The 22,197-nt window shown below is 49.1% G+C and overlaps 1 protein-coding gene across 1 annotated transcript; it reads right to left on the reverse strand.

The window, feature by feature from the left end:
* Positions 1 to 473: 473 nt before the first annotated feature.
* On the reverse strand, positions 474 to 2,784 carry LOC147965017 (uncharacterized). The gene is made up of 3 exons (XM_087530247.1): positions 2,590 to 2,784; positions 1,611 to 2,461; positions 474 to 1,152 (listed from the first exon to the last, which is right to left on the reverse strand). Exons 1-3 carry the CDS (start codon positions 2,782 to 2,784, stop codon positions 474 to 476), a joined length of 1,725 nt encoding a protein of 574 aa, XP_087386373.1.
* Positions 2,785 to 22,197: the final 19,413 nt, after the last annotated feature.

A 22,197-nucleotide genomic window follows, 5' to 3' on the forward strand; every position in this document is an offset into this window, starting at 1 on the left:
GCTTCTCCAACCAAGGCCCTTGGTCTAATATGGGAGCCACACATACCCTTGTGTATCTTCGCCAGTAGTTCCTTTCCTTCTTCCCGGCAAATGCACTTCAATTTCACACCATTGGGCCATCTTCTGTATAGCATGTCATGAACAAACTGATACATACTGGCCCTTCAGGCTATTCTTTCAGCTTCTTCTTTCTCTTTGGGAAATTCTCCTGTTTGGAGGAAATGGACTATGTGATGTGCCCAAGTTGGAGCAAGAGACTCGACAATGAGGATTAGTGGCACCTCCTCATTCACGGGAGTGCATGCCTCAACCGCAAAGATTGGTAGTTTGGTGGGAGGGTGTAGCTCACCGATCGAAGGGGAGTTGTTCCTGCCAAGCTCTTTGTTGGGGGCTTCGGGAAGCTCTGCCGGGAGAGGCTTGTCGAAGTCTAGTATCCTCCTCTTTCTGGCCACTGTTGCCGGGGATACGGAGGGTTAAGTCAGATGGAGAACAAAAGTCCCTGGTTCCACAGGGAGTTTTTGCGCAGCACACTTTGATAGATGATCAGCAATGCTGTTTTCCGCATGTGGTATGTGCTCTGTTTGCAATCCATCAAAGCGCTCCTCCAACTTTCTCACTTCCTTGACGTATGCCTCCATCAATGGACTTTGATAATCCTTGGTTACTTGCCTTACCACAAGTTTCGAATCTCCACGGATGATCAACTTCTTGATTCCCAGTTCTGTTGCAATCCTGAGCCCGGCAATGAGTCCTTCATATTCTGCAATGTTGATGGTAGCCTTCTCCTGGGGGAAGTGCATTTGAATGACGTACTTGAGGTGCTCCCCAGTGGGAGCAACGAGAAGCACGCTAGCTCCTGCACCTTGTAGGGAGAAGGCACCATCAAAGTACATGATCCATACTTGGGGCGCTTCCTTACCAAGGATAATTATCTCCAGCTCTTCTTTGTCAGGGGTAGGCGTCCACTCCGCAACGAACTCTGCTAGTGCTCTGCTCTGAATAGTTGACGTGCTCTCAAACCTCAAACCAAAGGTGGAAAACTCTGAAGCCCATTCCATTCTGCCGGTGGCCTCAGGGTTCCTCAGTATGTGTTGCAAGGGGAAGCGGGTGACAACCGTGATCTCGTGGGCTTGGAAGTACTGGCACCGTTTCCTTGAGGCCATGATGAGGCCAAAAATCAACTTTTGCATGCCAGAGTACCTTGACCTAGCCCCCAGTAGCAGGGAGCTGATGAAGTACACTGGCCGCTGCACCACCTTCTTCCTTGCCGCAACCTTGGAACTGTCACCATTGCCCCGCTCTTTTTTTTATCTGCAGCAGACCTTGCCGGTATGTGTCCACTTTCCTCACAAGAGGGGGCGGCGGTTGCGGCTGCCGCTTCATCCACCTCCCGCCGTGCCACCAGCGTTGCACTAACCACTTGATTGGTCGCTGCTAAGTATAGCAGCAACGGCTCTTGTGGTTTAGGAGCGACTAAGGTGGGAACAGAGGAAACATAGGTCTTCAAATTTTGTAGCGCAACGTTTGCCTCCGGAGTCCACTCCATGGGCCCCGCCTTCTTCAAGATTTTGAAGAACAGAAGGGCACGCTCGGTGGACGTGGAAATGAACCTGCTCAGCGCGGCAACACGTTGAGTCAGACGCCTCACGTCTTTAACTGTCTTGGGTGCTTGAATTTGCTCAATCACCTTGATCTTGTCGGGTTTGGCCTCTATCCCCCGGTGGGACACGAAGAATCCAAGTAGCTTGCCGGAAGGAACGCCAAACACACACTTCTCCGGGTTCAGCTTCAAGTTGAGCTTGCACAGATTTGCAAAGGTCTCTTCCAAGTCCTGAATGAGAGTCAATCTGTCCTTGGTTTTGACCACTATATCATACATGTAGGCTTCAATATTTCTGTGTAGCTGGGACTCAAAGCTAGTCTGTACTGCTCTCACAAAAGTGGATCCATCTCTCTTTGACCCAAAGGGCATCCATACAAAACAATACGTGCCGCATGGGTTTATGAATGCAGTCTTCTCTTCATCCTCGTTGGACATGAAAATCTGGTGGTATCTAGAGTAGGCATCCAGGAAGGAAAGCAGGTCACACCCGGAGGTGGAATCCACAATTTGGTCGATGCGTGGCAAGGGGAATGGGTCCTTCGGGCATGCTTTATTCAGATCTGTGAAACCTATGCCAAGCCTAGATTTCCCATTCGGCTTGCACGCCACCACTGGATTTGCTAACCATGTTGGATGCAATACTCCTCTTACCAAACCAGTTGCCGTAAGTTTCTTGATCTCTTCAGCTAAACTGTTTCCTCTCCAAAGCTTGCTTCCGGACCTTCTGTTGACGGGCCGGGCATGTGGGCAAACAACTAGGTGGTGCTCGATTACCTCCCTGGGAACACCGGGGATGTCAGATGGTTGCCAAGAAAACACATAGACATTCGCCTGCAGGAAGGCAATGAGCGCACTTTCCTATTTTTCGTCAAGGGTGGCACTGATAGTCAATGTACCATCGGCACCAGCTAGTCCTGTCGGGACTTTCTTCACAGTGGGTGCAGCAGCCTTCGATCTCTTGCTATTGGAATTCTCCGGCAAGTCACCAACGGCGCAGCGCACTCCGAAGAAGTGCGCTTCCGGGAATCCTTGTTGGCAACCTTCCTAGCTTTCTTACCTTTCTTGCTTTCCTTAGCAGGAGCAGTAGCTTCCGCGGCCTCTGCAACGACTGCTTCTTGGTACATCTTGTCCATGCATATGATTGCGTATTTCTTGTCTGATGGAATGGAAATGATGCCCATTGGACCTGGCATCTTCAGAATGTTGTAGGCATAGTGGGATGCCTCCATGAATTTTGCCAGGTTTGGGTGACCAAGGATTCCATTGTATGGCAGGGGGAGGACAACCACAAGAAACACAATCTTCTCAGTCCGATTGTTTAACTCCCCCCCTGAACGTTGCCAGCAGTGTGATATTCACCTTAGGACCACTCCTGCCGGGGTTAATCCCTTGGAAAGTACCAATAACCTTGAGCTCTTCATCTGCTATATGGAGTTTGCTGATAACCCTGGGAGAAATCAGATTCAACCCGGCCCCGCCGTCAACCAACATCTTTGTGACCTTGAGGTTGCGGATCGTTGGTGAGACCAACAACGGCAAACACCCTACCGCGATGGTGCGGTCAGGGTGATCCCCCTCATCAAAGATGATGGGCATGCGGGACCACTTGAGAGGCTTCCGAGAATCTACCGCTGGCTCCACGACAGTGACTTCACGCGCCCACTGTTTAAGCTGCTGGTGAGAGGAGTGCAAGGATGCACCTCCGTCAATGCATAGGGCATCAGTGCTTTCTGGAACTCTTGCTCGCTGGTTTCCTCTTCATCTCCCTCATCACTCTCGCCATCGCATTCCTTCTTCACACGGCCTCTGGTAGGTTTCCCTTGATACTGATGGGCCTTGCCGGGGCGACCTCCTCTGCCACTCCGGCATTTCCCGCTAACGCCATCTTGGTCTTTCTCCTTGTCACGCTTCTCGTACTCGGCCCTCTGCTTCTTGACGAGTTGTTCAACCTGATGACACTCCTGAAGATCGTGTCCCTTGGTCCGATGGATCTTGCAGTACGGCCCTTCAGCCTCCCCGGCCTTCTCGGTAGCCGCGGCTTCCCGGCAATTAGTGCACGCGGCAACTTCCTTCCCGGGAGCCTCAGCCTTAGCCTTCTTGCTAGTACTTAGGGTGCTCAACCCTTCAACAGCTAGCACTACTTTGTCCTTATGTTTCTTGTTGTGTTTCTTGTTCTTGTTATTCTTCTTCTTTTGATTGGCGGCGTCATCGTCATCTGCTGAGTCAATGTCAATGCCATCTTCTTCACTGAGGAGTCTCCTTCGCTCTTCTACTCGGGCACACTTCTCCACTGGAGTGTATAGCTCATTCAGAGTCTTGGGCAACCGGATGTTCATTTTAGAACGTATCCTGCGGTTGTGCACGTTGGACTGGAAAGCAGCTATCACAAATGCCGGGTGGATATCTGGAATGTTCCTGTGCACCCGGCTGAACCTCTGCATGTACTTCCGCAAACTTGCTCCTTCCTTTTGTGGGAGGAGCTACAAGTCGCTGGTCCGCCCTGGTTATTGATGGCCGCCCGTGAAGGCCCCAACAAACTCATGGCACAGGTCAGCACAGGTCGAGATGGAATTCTCTGGCAAGTGCATCAGCCATCACCTCACGTGTGCCTTGAGTGGCAAAGGGAAGTAGTTGGTGTATACCTTCTTGTCTCTTCCCCCGGCAGCTTGAACATCGATGGTGTAGATGCTCAAGAACTCTGTCGGGTTCAATCTTCCATCATATTTCTCTGGTATTTACAACTTGGACATGCGAGTAGATGGCCAATGGACTTGCCGTAGCTCGCGAGTGAAGGCGGGGCACCCAAGCTCGAAAGGCAGGTACCCACCTTCACCGGGCATGGGCTTGTCAATGTTGGGGCTGTTGCGCCTATCAGACTGGTGGCGGGTTTCGCGGCGTCGTTTGATAGTGACGCGCATGTCTTCCCTCTGCCTGTCTTCTAGGACTCGTCGCTGGTCTCGACGTGCTCGAGGATCAGATGAAGCCATAGATACATTGTCGGGTTCTTGGTCGTGTGGCTCCGCCTGCGGCCCCTACGCTGGTTGCTCCAGAGGGGATTGCACCATGGGGGTGGCCCCTTCGGTACAGCCAGCGGCTCGGGCCATTGTCGCCGCCTGTGGAGGCAGTGGCGGGCCTTCTCACTGTGATCGTCCCACCTCGGTGAAACCGATCAAGCTCTGAATGGTGGCCCTCCACTCATCCATCTGATCGGCCTCTGGCAGAAATCTCAATAGGAGCTGGGCCTGTGCCATGGCCTCTGAAGCAGTGCTCGGCATGGACGATGACGTAGATCGTGATGTCGCCTGGCTTCTTACAGTGCCGGTAGTGGCAGCACATGCTCTCGTTGCCGTGAGCCAGTTGCCAGGGTGGCGTGGTGACGAGGTGGATGCGCTTGGGGATCGGCAACCCCGTTCGGCGCACCGGCTTGGCCAGCTCGTCCCGGGGGTGGTGTGTGTCCCATAGCCGCACCCGCAGCGGGGGCGGCCACAGGGTTGTGGTTCGCCCTGGAGCGAGCGCCATCGCTGCGGCTCCGTCCTTCGATAGCATGGAGAGGCCGCTGGGATGCTGTGGGCGCTGTCCTTCTCCGGTGCCTCCTTCTTCAGCTTTGGCCGCAGGGGGAGTGGGGACAACGCTACCCGTGCCGGCCACATCCCCCGTGGCGTACATGAGCCCATGCGTCCATGTAGCCCCCACGCCATCGGTAGCCACACGTGAAGGGGACTTTGAGGTGCACGGGTGAGCTGCAGCACCAGACTTTTTCTTGGGTGCCATGGTTGACGAAGCCATTGATGGAGAAAATAATGATGAAGATGACGCGCTGCTTACACTCTCAGGTTCACACAAGCGCTTCCCCCTACCTGGCGTGCCAAAGATGTCGTGGGAAAACACGGCCACCTATGTGGCCATCAGCCCCTTTGTGGTTCCGCAGGGGGAAGAACCCATTTCACAAATAGCAGAGGGCGCAGAGCAGCATGGCAGTGATCACACAGGAAGTTTTTACCAAGGTTCGGGCCGCCGTGAGGTGTAATACCCTACTCCTTCTTTGGTGGGTTGATGAGAGGACCGTGGTGGAGACACGACGCTCTAGCCCGGCAAGGTTGCCTCGAGACAAGAGCAGCTACGCGTGTATGAGTGTACAAGGGTCTGAATCCTTTCTAAGGTTGCCACAGCCCTCCTTTTATAGGTCAAGGGGTCACCACAATTGAAAATCAGTCATTGCATACTGATTAGATAGCAAACAGTGCTATCATACATAACTCTGCAAACAGGACAAGGTGCATTAAATGCACCGCTTAGTGTCACATCGTGGCGTAGCCCAGCAAGCCTTGCCATGCTGTTCGGCCACCTCCTCGCCTGCCTACATGACACGTCCCTGGACGGGTGTCATTTGGAGGTGAATTCCTTTGGAAATACCTACCACATGACAAGTAACAGCCACTTAATCACTTGGGGGCTTGACACAGCACCGATAAGTGACTTGCATTGCTGTGAGGTGGAGCGGTGGAGCCTTGGCAGGGTAATCCGCCCTCATCGTACCCGGTGAGCTTGTCGGGGTAGTCTTGGGACTTGTCTTCGGGGCAACCTCGACCTCGCCAAGCTCGCCAGCCCAGCAAGGGAGGTTTTTCCTTAGTGATATCTTGCTCCTTTGGTTGGTCTTGGTCTTCTTGATCCGCCCTTTGATTCCTCAAATAGCTATCTCTCCTGCTTGGCCTTGTCTTGGATGCTGCAACTTTTCTCATGTGCATGTGTATAGTCTGGGCAACATACGCCCGGGGTTTGTTGCACTGACAATGCAGCTTTGTTGTGATTGCCTTTTGTAGGTATGTCTTACTTGTCCCGCCATAGCCGTCCACCAATATTTAATTTCCCAAATCTCTGTCAACATATTCCATTATTTAGTCAAATGCAAGACATTGTTCATAGTTGAGTGTACCAAATCCTCAAATGCTCTTCTTTTTCATCATCTTTGTTGTAATTAATCTCTTCATTGAGTAGTTTGTCTCCAAGTTCCTTTATTTCTAAAGAATATGGAAGTTCTATTCCGGGATATTCCCTAAGTGTCTTTCCAACTTGTCACACGAACTTCACTATTTCCATGAAGGCGTGTCCTTGCTTCTGTGAAGGTGTGAGACAAAGTGTAGGATAGTTCAAGACTTTTGTCTGTCTATACTCCATGTCTTCACTTAGTACTTCCTAGCATGATTCCCACAATTGTTTTGGCTTTGTGACTTCACATTGGCATAATATGATTGGCGGAGCTTACTTGGGGCTAAACAATGCCATGGCCCGCCCAACTTACAGCATATCTGCATATGCATGAGTAGAAGTGTGGTCAGTGAGCAAAATGACGGTCCATGTATGAGTGAATGCCTAACATGGCCCGCCCTAGTTTTTTATTATAGCTCTGCCATAGCATACTATTGTTGTGAATATCTGTCTTAGTTGGTTGCTTGTCACCCAATATGATGCCGCATTGATGCGGTCAAGCCAGTTTGTCATCATCGAGAAATCCTAGTGCTTCACAAGCAGATTCGTATGATGTGTGGACAACTCCATTTACTGTTCTTATGTATTTGAAATATGTGCATCCTTGTAATACGTCCGCAACGTATCTATAATTTATGAAGTATTCATGCCATGTTTATAACAATTTTATATGGTTTTGGTATGATTTGAATGAAACTAACCCGGACTGACAATGTTTTCAACAGAACTACCGTGGCGTTGTTTTTTATGCAGAAATAGAAGTTCTTGGAATGGGCTGAAAATTTACGATGATTTTTTATGGACCAGAAGTGACCCATGGAGCACCCGAGATGGACCAGGGAGGGGCCAAGGGAGCCACAAGCCTGCCCCCCCTAAGGAGTGCCCTCGAGCTTGTGGGACCCTCGGGCACCCCCTGACGTGAAAACAGCACTGAAAATCCTATAAATACAGAAAACCCTGTAATTTAACCTAGAACTTCCGCTCCACCGCCGCAAGCCTCTGTGCTAAAGCGATCTCATCTGTAGCCCTGTTTCGGCACCCTATCGGAAAGTGAAATCACCACTGGAGGTCATCTTCATCACCCCGGCGGCCACCATGATGAGGAGGGAGTAGTTCACCCTCGGGGCTGAGGGTATGTACCAGTAGCTATGTGATTGATCTCTCTCTCTCTCTCATGTTCTTCATTAGGCACGATCTTGTTGTACCGCGAGCTTTGTTAATATAGTTGGATCATATGGTGTTTCTCCCTCTCTATCTTGTTGTGATAAATTGAGTTTTTACCTTTGAGGCTTCACTATTATCGGATTGAATGATTTTTGGATTTGAGAACACTTGATGTATGTCTTGCATGTGGATACCTGGGGTGACAATGCACTAGTGGAAAAAGTGCTAGCCACAACTCTCGTTGGTGGGGCGCCATTTGCAGCCAAATAGTGGCGGCGTCATCTTATTTGATACGACATTAGTAGGTGCATAGCGCTGGCGTAGGATTTCAAGTGTACGCCATTAGTCTATGGGCCCAACAATCCTCCACTTCCGCGAATTACTGCTGGCGCTGGGAAAACACCTACGCCAGCACTGTGTCTGGTACTTGTGTCCTACGACTTTGTGGCCACGCCATTAGTGCTTAAGTGGGGCCCAATATCGGTTAACAGATATTGTATTGGTGTTTCAGATGGTAGTGCACCATATGTATATGCAGTTCTCTCTATATATAGATTGATTGATGTGCGTATCAAGCTAGCTCATAATGCCATGTGAACATTAATCCTGCTTGTTTCTCTCTGCAGATCCTAAATAATACACCCGGCCATCTGTTGCCCTCGACCGCGGCTATCGGTATCATCTATATCGATCTAATCTAGGTAATATATGATCAATTTTCCGTTCTTCACTTTTTAGCAAAAGGTATATATATATTATGGTGTTGAAAGACCTTTTTTGTAGGAAATGGTATGAAAATATTCTTATATATATATATTTATAGGGGTCGAACTATAAATGAGTGCTTTGAGGTGGCATTGGAAGATATGAATCGCAGAGGCATAAAAGAGATATTATGTCCATGTAAGAAGTGCGAAAATGGAGTTTTGATTGACCCTTCCTCTGGTCGTGTGAAGATGCACTTGTTGAAACATAGTTTCATGCCTGGTTACACAAGATGGACAAGTCATGGTGAGGAGGAGGATACCGGAGTCGAAGAAGCTACATTACATGATGAAAAGCCAGAAGAATGAGGCATGAAGAAAGAGATCGGACATGAAAATCAGCCAGACAGACACGAAGTACGTGCAGAGGTTCAGGAAGTGAGAAGTCCTTTGTACAAAAGACAGAAAGAACATAGCGATAAAGATTTGTCCAAGAAGTAAGATCTAGAGCATGATGATGATAAACAATCTGGCATCTATCAACAGGAAAGTGAAGTCCAGCTCAAAACAAAGTGGAAAAAAGAAGCCGAAACGCGTTGTTGGGTAGTGTAGAAAGTTCTGTCGAGAGAATTCAGAAACGATGTCGCCACACTTAATTAATATTATATGTATATTTTATTATTAAGAAGCACGCAGTGTCTATCGACTGTATGTGTATTTCAATCTTAATAAAATAAATATAGGTACATGCAAAATATAGCGCTAAATGGAATTTGGCGTGTGAAGATCGATTTGACCCAATTTAAAGGGGCTAATAATTTGTGAAACATAGCTATGGCATTGGCGACGTAGGTAACGTCGTTGCTAAATAGCTATGGCGTTGGTGACGTCACCAATGCCATAGCTATTTTCACCATTCCCTTAGCCGATTTGGGGCAGATTTCGTTTCACGCTAACACTCAAGGTATCTCGGGCCTCCGTCGCCACCGGCCCTCGTCGCCGCCCGCCGCCGCATCATCTGCCCATCGACGCCCCCGTCGTCCTCGCCGCGCCCTCGCCCCTCCCCCACCGCTCGCTCAGCCACTGCCCCCTCCCCTACCGCTCGCTTGGCCACCGCCCTCGCTCCCTCCCCCTCCCACCGCTCGCTCACCCCCCGCCCCTCTCCCTGGCCGACGGCAACCACCTCAACCTCGCCTCTCCGACCGTCATCTCAGGTTGCAAAGTGTCCGGCATCGCTCTGCCCAGGCGCGGAGACCACGATTCCGTCGGTAAGTGAGATCTCTACATTTTCTTGAAGTTCATACACATATTTGTTACAATTGGTACACATGTATATTTTAGCATAAATTAGTTGTATTTGTAATATTGTAAGTTGTATTGGACATGGATTTGAGTAAATGTGGCTGAAATCACAAAGATTTAATTGTTCATGGACATGGATTTGTTGAGTTCTTTAGGAAATGTGCTTGAAATCATGTATTGTAGGTGCTGATTTGTTAGTAGGGACTGTATAGGGTTGCTAATGTTTTGTCGAAACATTGATTAAATTCCATTTCGTCAAATTTCTGGCAACCAATATGTCATATTTTAGGAAAGGTCATGCCAAAATTTTGAATTTTGTATACGAATTAAGTATTTGTCATATTTGTTTGTAGATGTGCGACATGGGCTCTGCTTCGACAAATTCGGCCAAGAGCAAAGATGTATTTACGGACACACATGGAAACGATGATGACTATGGAGAAGATCTTCAGGGGTCGGGGGATATAAATCTAGATGAGTGCTACATCAAAGGTAGTGGCTACAAAGATGTTCCTGGTGAGGATAGTAATCCTGATAAGGATGCTGATAATGATGAAGATGATACGGGTGAATATTGTGCTAAGAATGAGGAGGAGGATGCTCCAAAAACCAAGAAGCAGCAAAAACCTAGGAGCCAAAATGCTATCGGTAGCGACATGAGTGTGGTCACTCGAGTCAACACCACTAGTGAGCCCGTTAGTCCATGGAAGGCCATGTCTCACTACGGCAACACCCTAGGTGTCATCCTTCGAGAAGTCTGCTCCATCAACGAGTCCAATATAAGGGATTCTGGCAAACAAAATCTGCGAGAACTCCTCATAAGAAGGGTGCACGCTAGATTTAAGTTTCCTGATGAGTACGACAACCTATCGTACCCAAAGAACCAGGTCCACAACCATGCAATCCATAAGTTCTCAAAGAATTTGAGTTCTTGGAAATCAGCCCCAAGAAAAGAGGTTAATGAAGATTACTCCATGATCAAGGAGAAGTTGCCCACCATTAGTGCAGATGACTAGAACATTTTCAAGGTGCAAAATACAAAGAACCTGTGGTGCAGAGCCAGTCGACATTGGGGGAGGATATGCGATCAAAGACATTAAGTAACCACACCAACGGAATCCATGGTTTTGTTAGGAAGAAGCCCGTGTGGGACAAGCATGACTCTATACTTGCAGCAAACGGCATCCCAAACTACTTCAAGCAATTCAAAGACCCCCTCGAATATAACTATGTCAGGGGCCGGTACCATTATGAATATAAGTCCGGGCAATTTTCCGCCGATCACCAAATTAGGAAACTTGAAGAAGAACTGGCAAGGCAACTTGCAGAACCTTAGAGCTCTAAAGGGTCCACGCCTAGGTGGAACACTCCTCTTAACCGGTCGATCAATGTGACCCTCGGCAAGGACCCGTTGCATCCGCCGGCGGTGGCTATGTGAACGACATTGGATGCGGAGCCAAATGGGCCGATCATTATGTCAAAGACCGCGAGCAGCGATGACAGAGAAGGAGATCCGACAAGTAGACCATCGAACTGAAAATAATTGTAGCCACAACTGCTGTCATTGCAACAAACCCTGGGTCCGTTACCTAGACTATGCACAGGCACATGAACCAAATTACAACACCAAGGTCAGAGCGGAGCACAAAGAATCAGTCCTTCAAAGGACCAATGTGCAGGACAAGAAGGGCAAGACTAGCCAGAAGAGCAAGATACTGCTAATGTAAAAACCTCCCTTGCTAGGCAGGCGAGCCTAGCAAGGACGGGATCACCCCTAGAAGCAAGCCTCGAAGCCATACCGGCAGGGCCTGCCAGGACTAGCAAAAGTAGAACCACCACACCACCTCACCACGACGCATGTAGTTGATAGGTGCGGTATCATACTCCAAAGAAATTAAGTGGCTGCTGTTTGCCACATGGCAGCCAGTTCCTACAGGAAATACCTACAGGCGACACCCATCCTGCGACGTGTTGAGCGAGCAGGTGTGAAGCTAGCAAAACAGCCCAGCAAGGCCTGCCGGGCAAGCAACGATGTGACGTTGAGCGGTGCATTTAATGTGCCCTGTCAGCCTGCAAAGTTAGGTATGATAGCACTGTTCACTATCTAATTAGTGCATAATGACTGATTTGCCACTATGGTGACCCATTTTTTCATAAAAGGAGGCCTAGGGCAACCGTAGAAAGTGTAGGGGGACGTAGTAATTTCAAAAAAATTCCTACGCACACACAGGATCATGGTGATGCATAGCAATGAGAGGGGAGAGTGTAGTACACGTACCCTCGTAGACCATTAAGCGAAAGCGTTATGAAAATGCGGTTGATGTAGTCGTATGTCTTCACGATCGACCGATCCTCAGTACCGAACGTACGGCACCTCCGCGCTCAGCACACGTTCAGCTCGGTGACGTCCCGCGGACTCACGATCTAGTAGAGCTCAGGGAAGAGTTTCGTCAGCACGACAGCGTGGTGACGATGTTGATGAAGCTACTGCAGCAGGTCTTCACCTAAACACCACTATAGTATGACCGAGGTGGATTATGGTGGAGGGGGGCACCGCACACGCTGGGAGAGATCTTTGTGATCAACTTGTTGTTTCTCCAAGGGGTGCCCCCCTCCCGTATATAAAGGATTGGAGGAGGGGGAGGGCCGGCCCTCTCTATGGCGCACCCTAGGGGAGTCCTACTCCCACGGGAGTAGGATTCCCCCTTTCCTAGTAGAACTAGGAGCTCTTCCAAGTAGTAGGAGTAGGAGAGAAGGAAAAAGGGAAAAGAGAAGAGAAGGAAGGAGGGGGCGCCGCCCCTCCCCCTAGTCCAATTTGGACTAAGCATTGGGGGGCGCGTAGCCTCTCCTCTCTCTTTCTCCTAAAGCCCAACAAGGCCCATATACTCCCAGGCGAATTCCCATAACTCTCCGGTACTCCGAAAAATACCCGAATCACTCGGAACCTTTCCGATGTCCGAATATAGTCGTCCAATATATTGATCTTTACGTCTTGACCATTTCGAGACTTCTCATCATGTCCCCGATCTCATCCGGGACTCCGAACTATCTTCGGTACATCAAAACACATAAACTCATAATACAAATTGTCACCGAACGTTAAGCGTGCGGACCCTACGGGTTCAAGAACTATGTAGACATGATCGAGACACGTCTCCAGTCAATAACCAATAGCGGAACCCGGATGCTCATATTGGCTCCTACATATTCTACGAAGATCTTTATCGTTCAAACCGCATAGCAACCGATAACTTCAACAAAACATGATCATCTCATACAACAACATATATCTTATCACGTCTTGACCATATCACATCACAAGATGCCCTGCAAAAACAAGTTAGACGCCCTCTACTTTGTTGCTGCAAGTTTTACGTGGCTGCTACGGGCTGAGCAAGAACCGTTCTTACCTACGCATCAAAACCACAACGATAGTTTGTCAAGTTAGTGTTGTTTTAACCTTCTCAAGGACAGGGTGTAGCCACACTCGGTTCAACTAAAGTTGGAGAAACCGACACCTGCCAGCCACCTGTGTGCAAAGCACATCGGTAGAACCAGTCTCGCGTAAGCGTACGCGTAATGTCGGTCCGGGCCGCTTCATCAAACAATACCGCTGAACCAAAGTATGAAATGCTGGTAAGGAGTATGACTTGTATCGCCCACAACTCACTTGTGTTCTACTCGTGTGACGCCCCAAGACCGGAGCTTCAGATGCCTTCCAGGGTTTTCGGGTTTCGTCGTGTGTTTTGTTTGGTTCTTTGCATTCATCATTGCATTATGTGCATTGCATCATGTCATCATTCCATCATGTCATTTCTTTTCTTAACTCAACTAAATAAATGGCATGGACCTTTGATCCATTTAAACTGAGGGAATTCACCTGGTGACTTCTCTTTATAACATACGCTCCCGATAGTAGGGAGCTATATTAAATATTCCATTTGTTGGAATTCACCGGAACACACTTGCAAATATAACCCCATGCCTTCTCTGCTTCGAGTTGATCTCCAAACCTTGCCCAATATTTCTTTTCCCTTTTACCGGGGCTCCTCCAAAAATCCGAACATTTTTGGACCTTCCTTTTACCAAGTCCCAGTTCAAACCCATTTGAATTAAATTCAAATGAGTTTGAATTTATATCTTTCAATCTTGTCATTTCTATTTTTATTGGGTCAAACTCATTTTTATGAGTCCGGGAAAACTATCCGCACGTCCAACTTCGTCCCCTATCCTCTCTTTCTTTTCTTCCTTATCTCTATTTTTTTCTCTTTTGAGTGGGAGAGAGGGTGCCCAACAGGCCATTTAGGCCCAGCTGCACCTCAGGCCAGCCGCAGCCCACTTGGGCCTCCCTAGGCCCACCCCAGCGCTGGCCTCTAAGGACTAGCCGCCCCACCAGCTCCATAACCCTAGCTACCCCGATCCCCTCCACTCGATCCCCATCTCTCCCTCTCGTTCCTGTACGCCGCCGCACAACACACGCATCGTGCCAGGAAGACTGGCTCGATCCCCCTCCTCTTTCTTCGATCTCCCAGCACCGCCAACCTCCTCTTCCCGATCTCCTTCCTCCTCTCGTTCGACCCCACATGCAGGAGCCCGCGTCGGCCTCTCCTTCCCCTGTGACCTGCACTGCACCTCTGCTATCGATGCCCTTGCCCGGATCCTCGTTGCCTCCCCGCCATGGCGCCCGCGCCGGCGACCTCGCAGGTCGCTGCCTCACACCATGTTCATCTTCCCAGAGCCCCAGCGCCCAATCCCCTCCAAGCCGCCGGCGACGACCGAACCTCCCCCGGTGCGCCCCTGCACCGGTCCCTGCCACGCCCCTGCATCGAGCAGCCAGAGCCGTGTCGCCGGATCCTGTTCGTTGCTGCTTCGTCCGCCATCCCCGGCCTCCAGCCTTCACGCATCGTCTCTGCATCTGGGTGGCTGTAGTGCCTTCTTCCCCTCCGCTGCTTGTGCTCCTTCCTCGCGCGCGAACGGGCAGATGCCCCCTCCTCCTGTCTGCACCATGCCATGGCCCTCCTGAGGCCAACACCGCACAACGTCTGGGTTGGCCTTCTCCTTGTCTATGCACCACATCGTTGCTCGTTACATGCCAAGACCGCCTCCATGGTACTCGGCAACTACACCATCGGCAAGACCATATGGATGCTCGTACTACAACAGACCAAAACGCTTCCTCTACGACCCGTGCACGACTACGGGGATTCACCAAGTACCATTCAGATGCGCCAAGTTCGACTACATGGACCGCCAAGTTCCTCCATCGATGACTCAAACGGCTTCAAAACATAAACCACTACCGTCGACCCTCAAAGACCCCATGGAAGTCAAGTTTCATGTCGCGACCCCGAACATCTACGGACGTGCATGACTATCGTTGCCCGAAGAACCGCGAGTCACAAGCGCCGTGAACAACTACCGTCGCCGTGGATCCGACAAGTTCGCGAGTACGACTACTTCCCACGACTACCCTCGAGGACATTGGTTCCATCAAGTTCGACGACAACATGGGTACAACTACTGCCGCCGTGATTTTCGACAAGACATCATGTACCCCTACTTCCACTACCGTCCCGTTTGCACGCTTCGAAGGTATAACCTCGAGACGACGCCCGTGAACGAATGAATGCATGTTGTATGAGATGCACCCTTGTTTTGCCTCGAGTCTGAACTATCGGTGCACGTTGCCCCTCTTTTGCCTTGCCACCGACATGTGGGAACCCAGTATCGGGGAGCGCCCCACCATCTTTTGCACGCACCCGCACACTTCTCCTTTGCATCGGTATCTCAATCGAGTTACCGGAACCGGAACGTTGCCGTGGTACCGTTTCCATTATCGTCGCCGTGGCATCCTTTCTTTCCGCCACGATGACATATGCTCCATATTATGCTCTTATCAGCATTTTCTTTAAAACTTGCATAAAACTTGCCCATGTCATCCGCATCATAGTAACAACAATTAAAATCTTTAAATTGTTGTTGCATTAAATAGCTAATGCATATAGGGATTTACCGGATTTGTTGTTTGTTATATCCGGCCCCATTTAAATTGCTTAGTTAGATAGTTTCTTTTATGCTTCACCTCTTGCCATGCTTAATAACATTTAATATTGTGGGGTACATAACCGAGAGAGAACTAAATAAGTCATGTGGTGTTCCGTCAATATGCAACTCGTTGCATATTGAGATCCACTTAATTTGTAGTATTGTTTGTGCACTTTGCCATGCCATGCATATTTAAACCGGACATGCATCATACTTGTTTGCGCATCATGCCATGTTATGTGATGATTGTTTACTATGTTGTGTGCTTCTTTCCGGTGTTTGTTCTTCGGGTTGGTTCCGGTAACGTCATGTTGTGAGGACCCGTTCGTCTACGTCCATTTGTCTTCTTCATGGACTCGTTCTTCTTCCTTGCGGGATCTCAGGCAAGATGACCATACCCTCGAAATCACTTCTATCTTTGCTTGCTAGTTGCTCGCTCTTTTGCTATGCTTATGCTGCGATACCGACCACTTGCTTATCTTGCCTCCCATATTGTTAAACCAAGCCTCTAACCCACCTTGTCCTAGCAAACTGTTGTTTGGCTATGTTACCGCTTTGCTCAGCCCCTCTTATAGCGTTGTTAGTTGCAGGTGAAGATTGAAGCTTGTTCCATGTTGGAACATGGATATTTTGTTGGGATATCATGATATATCTTATTTAATTAATGCATCTATATACTTGGTAAAGGGTGGAAGGCTCAGCCTTATGCCTGGTGTTTTGTTCCACTCTTGCCGCCCTAGTTTCCGTCATATCGGTGTTATGTTCCCGGATTTTGCGTTCCTTACGCGGTTGGGTTATAATGGGAACCCCTTGACAGTTCGCCTTGAATAAAACTCCTCTAGCAAGGCCCAACATTTGTTTTACCATTTGCCACCTAGCCTTTTTCTTTCCCTTGGGTCGGCCAGCCCAAGGGTCATCTTTATTAAACCCCCGGGCCACTGCTCCTCTAAGTGTTGGTCCAACCCAGAGCACCGTGCAGGGCCATCCCTTGGCAACTTGGGTTATGTCGGCTCCTGTACGCTTAGCTTATCCGGTGTGCCCTGAGAACGAGATATGTGCAGCTCCTATCGGGATTTATCGGCATAGCGGGTGGTCTTGCTGGACTTGTTTTACCATTGTCGAGGATGTCTTATAGAACTCGGATACCGAGTCTGATCGGAATGTCTCGGGAGGAGGTCTATTTCTTTGTTGACCGTGAGAGCTTGTCATGGGCTAAGTTGGGACACCCCTGCAGGGATTTGAACTTTCGAAAGCCGTGCCCGCGGTTATGGGCAGATGGGAATTTGTTAATGTCCGGTAGTAGATAACATGAACCTTAACGTAATTAAAATGAATCAACTGCGTGTGTAACCGTGATGGTCTCTTTCCGGCGGAGTCCGGGAAGTGAACACGGTGTTGGATTTATGCTTGACGTAGGTTGTTCTAGGATCACTTCTTGATCATAATTTTATTGACCGTGCTTTGCCTTCTCTTCTCGCTCTCATTTGCGTATGTTAGCCACCATATATGCTAGTCGCTTGCTGCAGCTCCACCTCATACCTTTTACCTTACCCATAGCTTAAATAGTCTTGATCGCGAGGGTGCGAGATTGCTAAGTCCCCGTGGCTCACAGTTACTTCCAAAACCAGCTGGCAGGTGCCGATGAGTTCGTGCAGATGACGCAACCAAGCTCAGGAGGAGCTCGATGAAGAGCTTGACCTTTGTTTTGTTTCGTTCTAGTTGATCAGTAGTGGAGCCCAGTTGGGGTCGATCGGGGACCTTGTCGCATTTGGGGTTCTTCTTTTATTTTGGTTCCGTAGTTGGACCTTGATTGTATTTGGATGATGTAATGCTTTATTCATGTATTTGTGTGAAGTGGCGATTGTAAGCCAACTATGTGTGAAGTGGCGGTTGTTTTCTTCAAGGACTTAGATTTCTTAATCAAGTATCTTTTTATTCGTGTGAAATCTCTCCATTCTTTTCGTTAATGTTCTTATCCGGTGATTCTCAAGAAGATACTAACGGAGCTTCAAGTTATCATTATTCATTCTCTTTCTTCTCCGGTTGAACTAATTCAAGCTTTGTTGGTCATATCCTTTTCCTCATTTCAATGCCTTCTCATATCGGTGCACTTCATAATAATTCACTTCTCTCTATTCATTTGTTCCGGCGTGCTCAAGTTTTCTCAAAAGGCTCGTCTTGTCATTCAAGATCCTTTCAAGCTCTTTCGAGTATGTTATCTCATTCAAGTCATCTAATTCAACCGGTGCTTTCTCCTTTTCAAGTAATCTTTTCAACGGTGTTTCTTTTGAGTGGGCCCTAACCCACAGGTCTTTTCCCAGGATCTTACCGGACTCTTCTTATTTTCTCGGAGGTATTCTCAAATTCTTTTTGAAGTTTGACGTAAGAATGATTTACCATCAGTCAAATGTCTTTCTCCAAGATCTTTCAAAATTCTTTTCATCGTTGGCTCAACCTTTCTATTCTTCATTCCGGTGTGCCTCAATAATTCATGGTGGTGTTTCTCGTCGTCATTCTCGGATTTTGAAGACCGAAGAAGAGTTTCTCTTTAATCTTGCTCCATTCTCTTCAAGATTTGTGATTCTAGCTTGTTTCCATCCTCTCATAATTATTTTTCGATTGTGAGAATTCTTTTCACCCATCCGGAGCATTTCATAAGTTGTTTTCCATTTCTTTTCCCCGAAGCCCATCATTTAAGAAGACTTATTCATTCCAGCTTTCAGCTCTCATACTCTAAATCATACCGGTGTCTAAATCAAGGATTCTATAATCAGCTCGTAATCTTTTCGTTCTCATGGGTCTAAATTCACTCAAGCATCTTCGTTCATTTTCTAATTCTTCCCGTTGTTTCTTTATCTTTACTCCGTTCATTTTCAATTCTTATAGTGATTCGTTCAAGAGTTTTTCTTCCTTCGTGTATCATATCTATGCATTCGTGCTTTTCAAATTCTACCGGTGGTTCGTTGAAGACCTTCTCAAGTTTGCGCTATATCTATCTTAATCTTTCTACAAGGATAAGTAATATGCCAAATCCGTTGATTGTCATCAATTTAAATTGGTGAAGGATACGCATAACATAATTCTTATTCTTGTTCCATCCAAGTGATTAATTCCTTTTTACGAAGTGGTTCATCATATCATATTCTCAGTTCGAGATGCTTTATCTTTTCCTTACCGGAGTTCCAAGCTCTAATTATCACGGAGATCCATCTAAATCATTGCAAGGATTCACCTTATGTTTTCAATTTCTCTTTCTTTTTATCATTTTGTTTACCGAAGTTCTTCATGGAGACTCTACTTGATGGTTCATCAAGGATTTTTTTCCCTTCGCGAAGCGTTCATCAAGATTCTTTTCACAGAAGCTCAAGCATTCTTCATCTTGTAATCCGGAGTGCAATTGTTTCACGCATATCTTTCGAGGTGGTATTATGTCATTCCTGATAATTTGAGTTCATGTATCATGATACACATGTTGTTAAGAATGAGGTATTTAAAATCCATCAATCTCGTCATTGGATTTATCTGGGGTTATATTTCGCCTAAAGCTTTCCCTAAGGATTAATGCTATTAATGGTGTGTATAATTGATCCAAGTTCTTATTTTATCCTCCCGGTGAATTAGTTTCTCGTCAATTTGTTCATATCAATCCAATTCTTTTTTCCGTGAGTGGCATGTTGTCACCTCATAATTTGAGATGTACGCCACAAGACCACATCAAGCTTATCCTTTTCGTTGTGGATTTTTCCAACTACTCCGTTCGACCCTTCTACTAAGGATGCCTTTTCAAGCTCAAGTGTGACAGAAGTTGGCATTTTCTCCTCCATTCTTTTATTTCAATTATCTATCTTCTATTTCTTCCGTCCGGAGGCATTGTGATGTTGCTCTCTTCAACCCTTCTTCTTGTGTTGTCAGGATCGTGTTCTTTTCATGCCTATCCATTTAACCGGAGTGTTGTGCCCTTCTGTTCAAGTTCTTTTCGTCTTATCAAGGCCGGCTGTGCTGCCGCGCAGGCCTCAGCGCCCCCTACTACTCCCACCGCTGGCCAGGGCATCCCTCTACTCACCCATACCCCCTGTTATTCTGCGGCGACGGCAGCCTCACACCGCAGCCGAACCGATGAACGCTCGTACTCCTCTCCACATGGGCATCCACTGCCACGTCTTCCCCGGCTCTGCGTCGTCCCCTTCCTATGCCTCGCCGTCGTCCACCACCGTGGTGCTCTCGGCGTGGCGTGGTCAATGTGGTCAACGACCGACTTCCATCGGAAGAGTATTGTACGTGGAGAGGCTGACAGCTGGGTCCACGACAGCCGCAAGGAAGTGCCTCCTTATTACGCGGAAAATAATTATTCCTCCACCTGACAGCGGGGACCCACCGGACGGGCCACCAGTATTTTGCGAAAAAATCATTATCCCCTGACTGCTGCCACCCACCGGACGGGCCACCGTATTTCGCGAAAAAAACATTCCCCCCGCTGTCAGCTCAGACCCACCGGAAGTGCCTCCTTATTACGCACAAAAAAAATGAATACTCCCCCGGCTAGCTGGGACCCACCTTAGTGGGAGGCTGACTTGTGGGCCTACTAAGTTGACGGGGATGAAGGGCTTTGTCAACTTAGTCAACATGAACGATTCTAGCTCCAGTGACCGTACGATGTCCATCCAACGGCCGTAGTGCTTCTTCAACCTCTGGTCTTCTTGCTCCAGCCGCCCAAAGCAGCGCCGGTCGTGCCGCATGCTCCTGCCTCCCGTGGCCAGCTGTGCTGCCGCAGAGGCCTCACCGCCCCCTACTATTCCCACTGCTGGCCAGGCCCTGCAGCGACGGCAGCCTCACACCGCAGCCGAACCAGTGAACCCTCGTACTCCTCTCCACGCGGGCTTCCACTGCCGCGTCTTCCCCGGCTCCGCGTCGTCCCCTTCCTAGGCCTTGCCGTCGTCCACCGCCGTGGTGCTCTCGGCGCGGCGTGGTCAATGTGGTCAACGACCGACTTCCATCGGAAGAGTACTGTGCGTGGAGACACTGATAGCTGGGTCCACAGCCACAGCAAGGAAGTGCCTCCTTATTACGCGCAAAGTAATTATTCCTCCACCTGACAGCGGGGACCCATCGGACGGGCCACCTTATTTCGTGAAAAAAACATTTGTCCCTGACTGCTGGGACCCACCAGCTACATCTTCGCACGCAAGGAAGTGCCTGACAGTCGGGACCCACCTGGTCGAAGCGTATGTAGCATTGTCATTCTGGTCGTGAACATGTACGTACATATATACTAGTCGATGTACAGGCATGCACGTGTCGTAGTAGAGGCGCGCACGTAGCATGTACACGTACGTACATGGGCCTGGGTGCAAGAAAGAAAATACGGCCACGTATGTGTACATACGGGCGGGGTCTCGAACGCCTACTCGCGCATACGTACGGCCAGAACTCGTGGACATGGCTGGGTCAGAACGGAGAAACAGCGTCGTTGTCGTGTTCATGGGGAGGCAACAGAATGCGTCGTGTTCATGGGGAGGCAACGGAATGCATCGTGTTCATGGTGAGGCAATGGAATGCTCATGTTCATGGGGAGGCAACGGAATGTGTCGTGTTCATCGGGTGGACGGAACAGGTGATGGAAACAAGGCCTGGCATAACGCAGAACGGAGGAAACAGTCTTGTGTTCGACCGGCCATGTTCAAAACGGGATCCTGTTCATCAGGAGGGATCTGGCGTACCGCAAAACGGAGGAAATGGACCTCCTACGGTCCAAATGGGGGTCCTGTTGATCGGGAGGGGTGTGGCGTACCGCAAAACGGACGAAACAGACTTGTGTTGGAGTGCTACGGTCGAAACGGGGGTCCTGTTCATCGGGAGGGGTGTGGCGTACCGCAAAACAGGACTCCACGGGATACTGTTCATCTCCACCGTCGACCCCCTCCAGACACCACGAGCTACTGTTCATCCACCATCGACCTCCTCCAGCCTCCACCGGCGACTGTTCATCCACGGGCTCCTGTTCATCCAGCCTTCACCGCGCGCTACTCCACCAGCTACTGTTCAACCAGCCCTCTCCACGGGCTCCTGTTCAACCACCCCTCCACGGGTTACTGTTCATCATGCCCTCCACCGTCTACTGTTCATCCTGCCCTCCACGGGGTGGTCCTGTTCATCCAGCCCTCCACGGGGTCCTGTTCATCCAGCCCCAACCGGCTCGCTCGATCGGGGTCCTGTTCATCCAGAGGCAACACCACGGGGTCCTGTTCATCCACCCCCACCGGGAACTGTTCATCCACCCCCCCCCCCCCCCCGCAACGCTCACTGTTCATCCAGAGGCAGCATCGATCGGCTTCAGTTTGCAGCAGTAGCGAAGGAATCGCTCGATCGGGTTCAGTTAACAGCCATCGATCGATC

The sequence above is a fragment of the Triticum urartu genome, chromosome 6A, assembly GCF_056163025.1.
Source record: "Triticum urartu cultivar PI428250 chromosome 6A, HENAU_Tu73, whole genome shotgun sequence".
Lineage (NCBI taxonomy): Eukaryota > Viridiplantae > Streptophyta > Magnoliopsida > Poales > Poaceae > Triticum > Triticum urartu.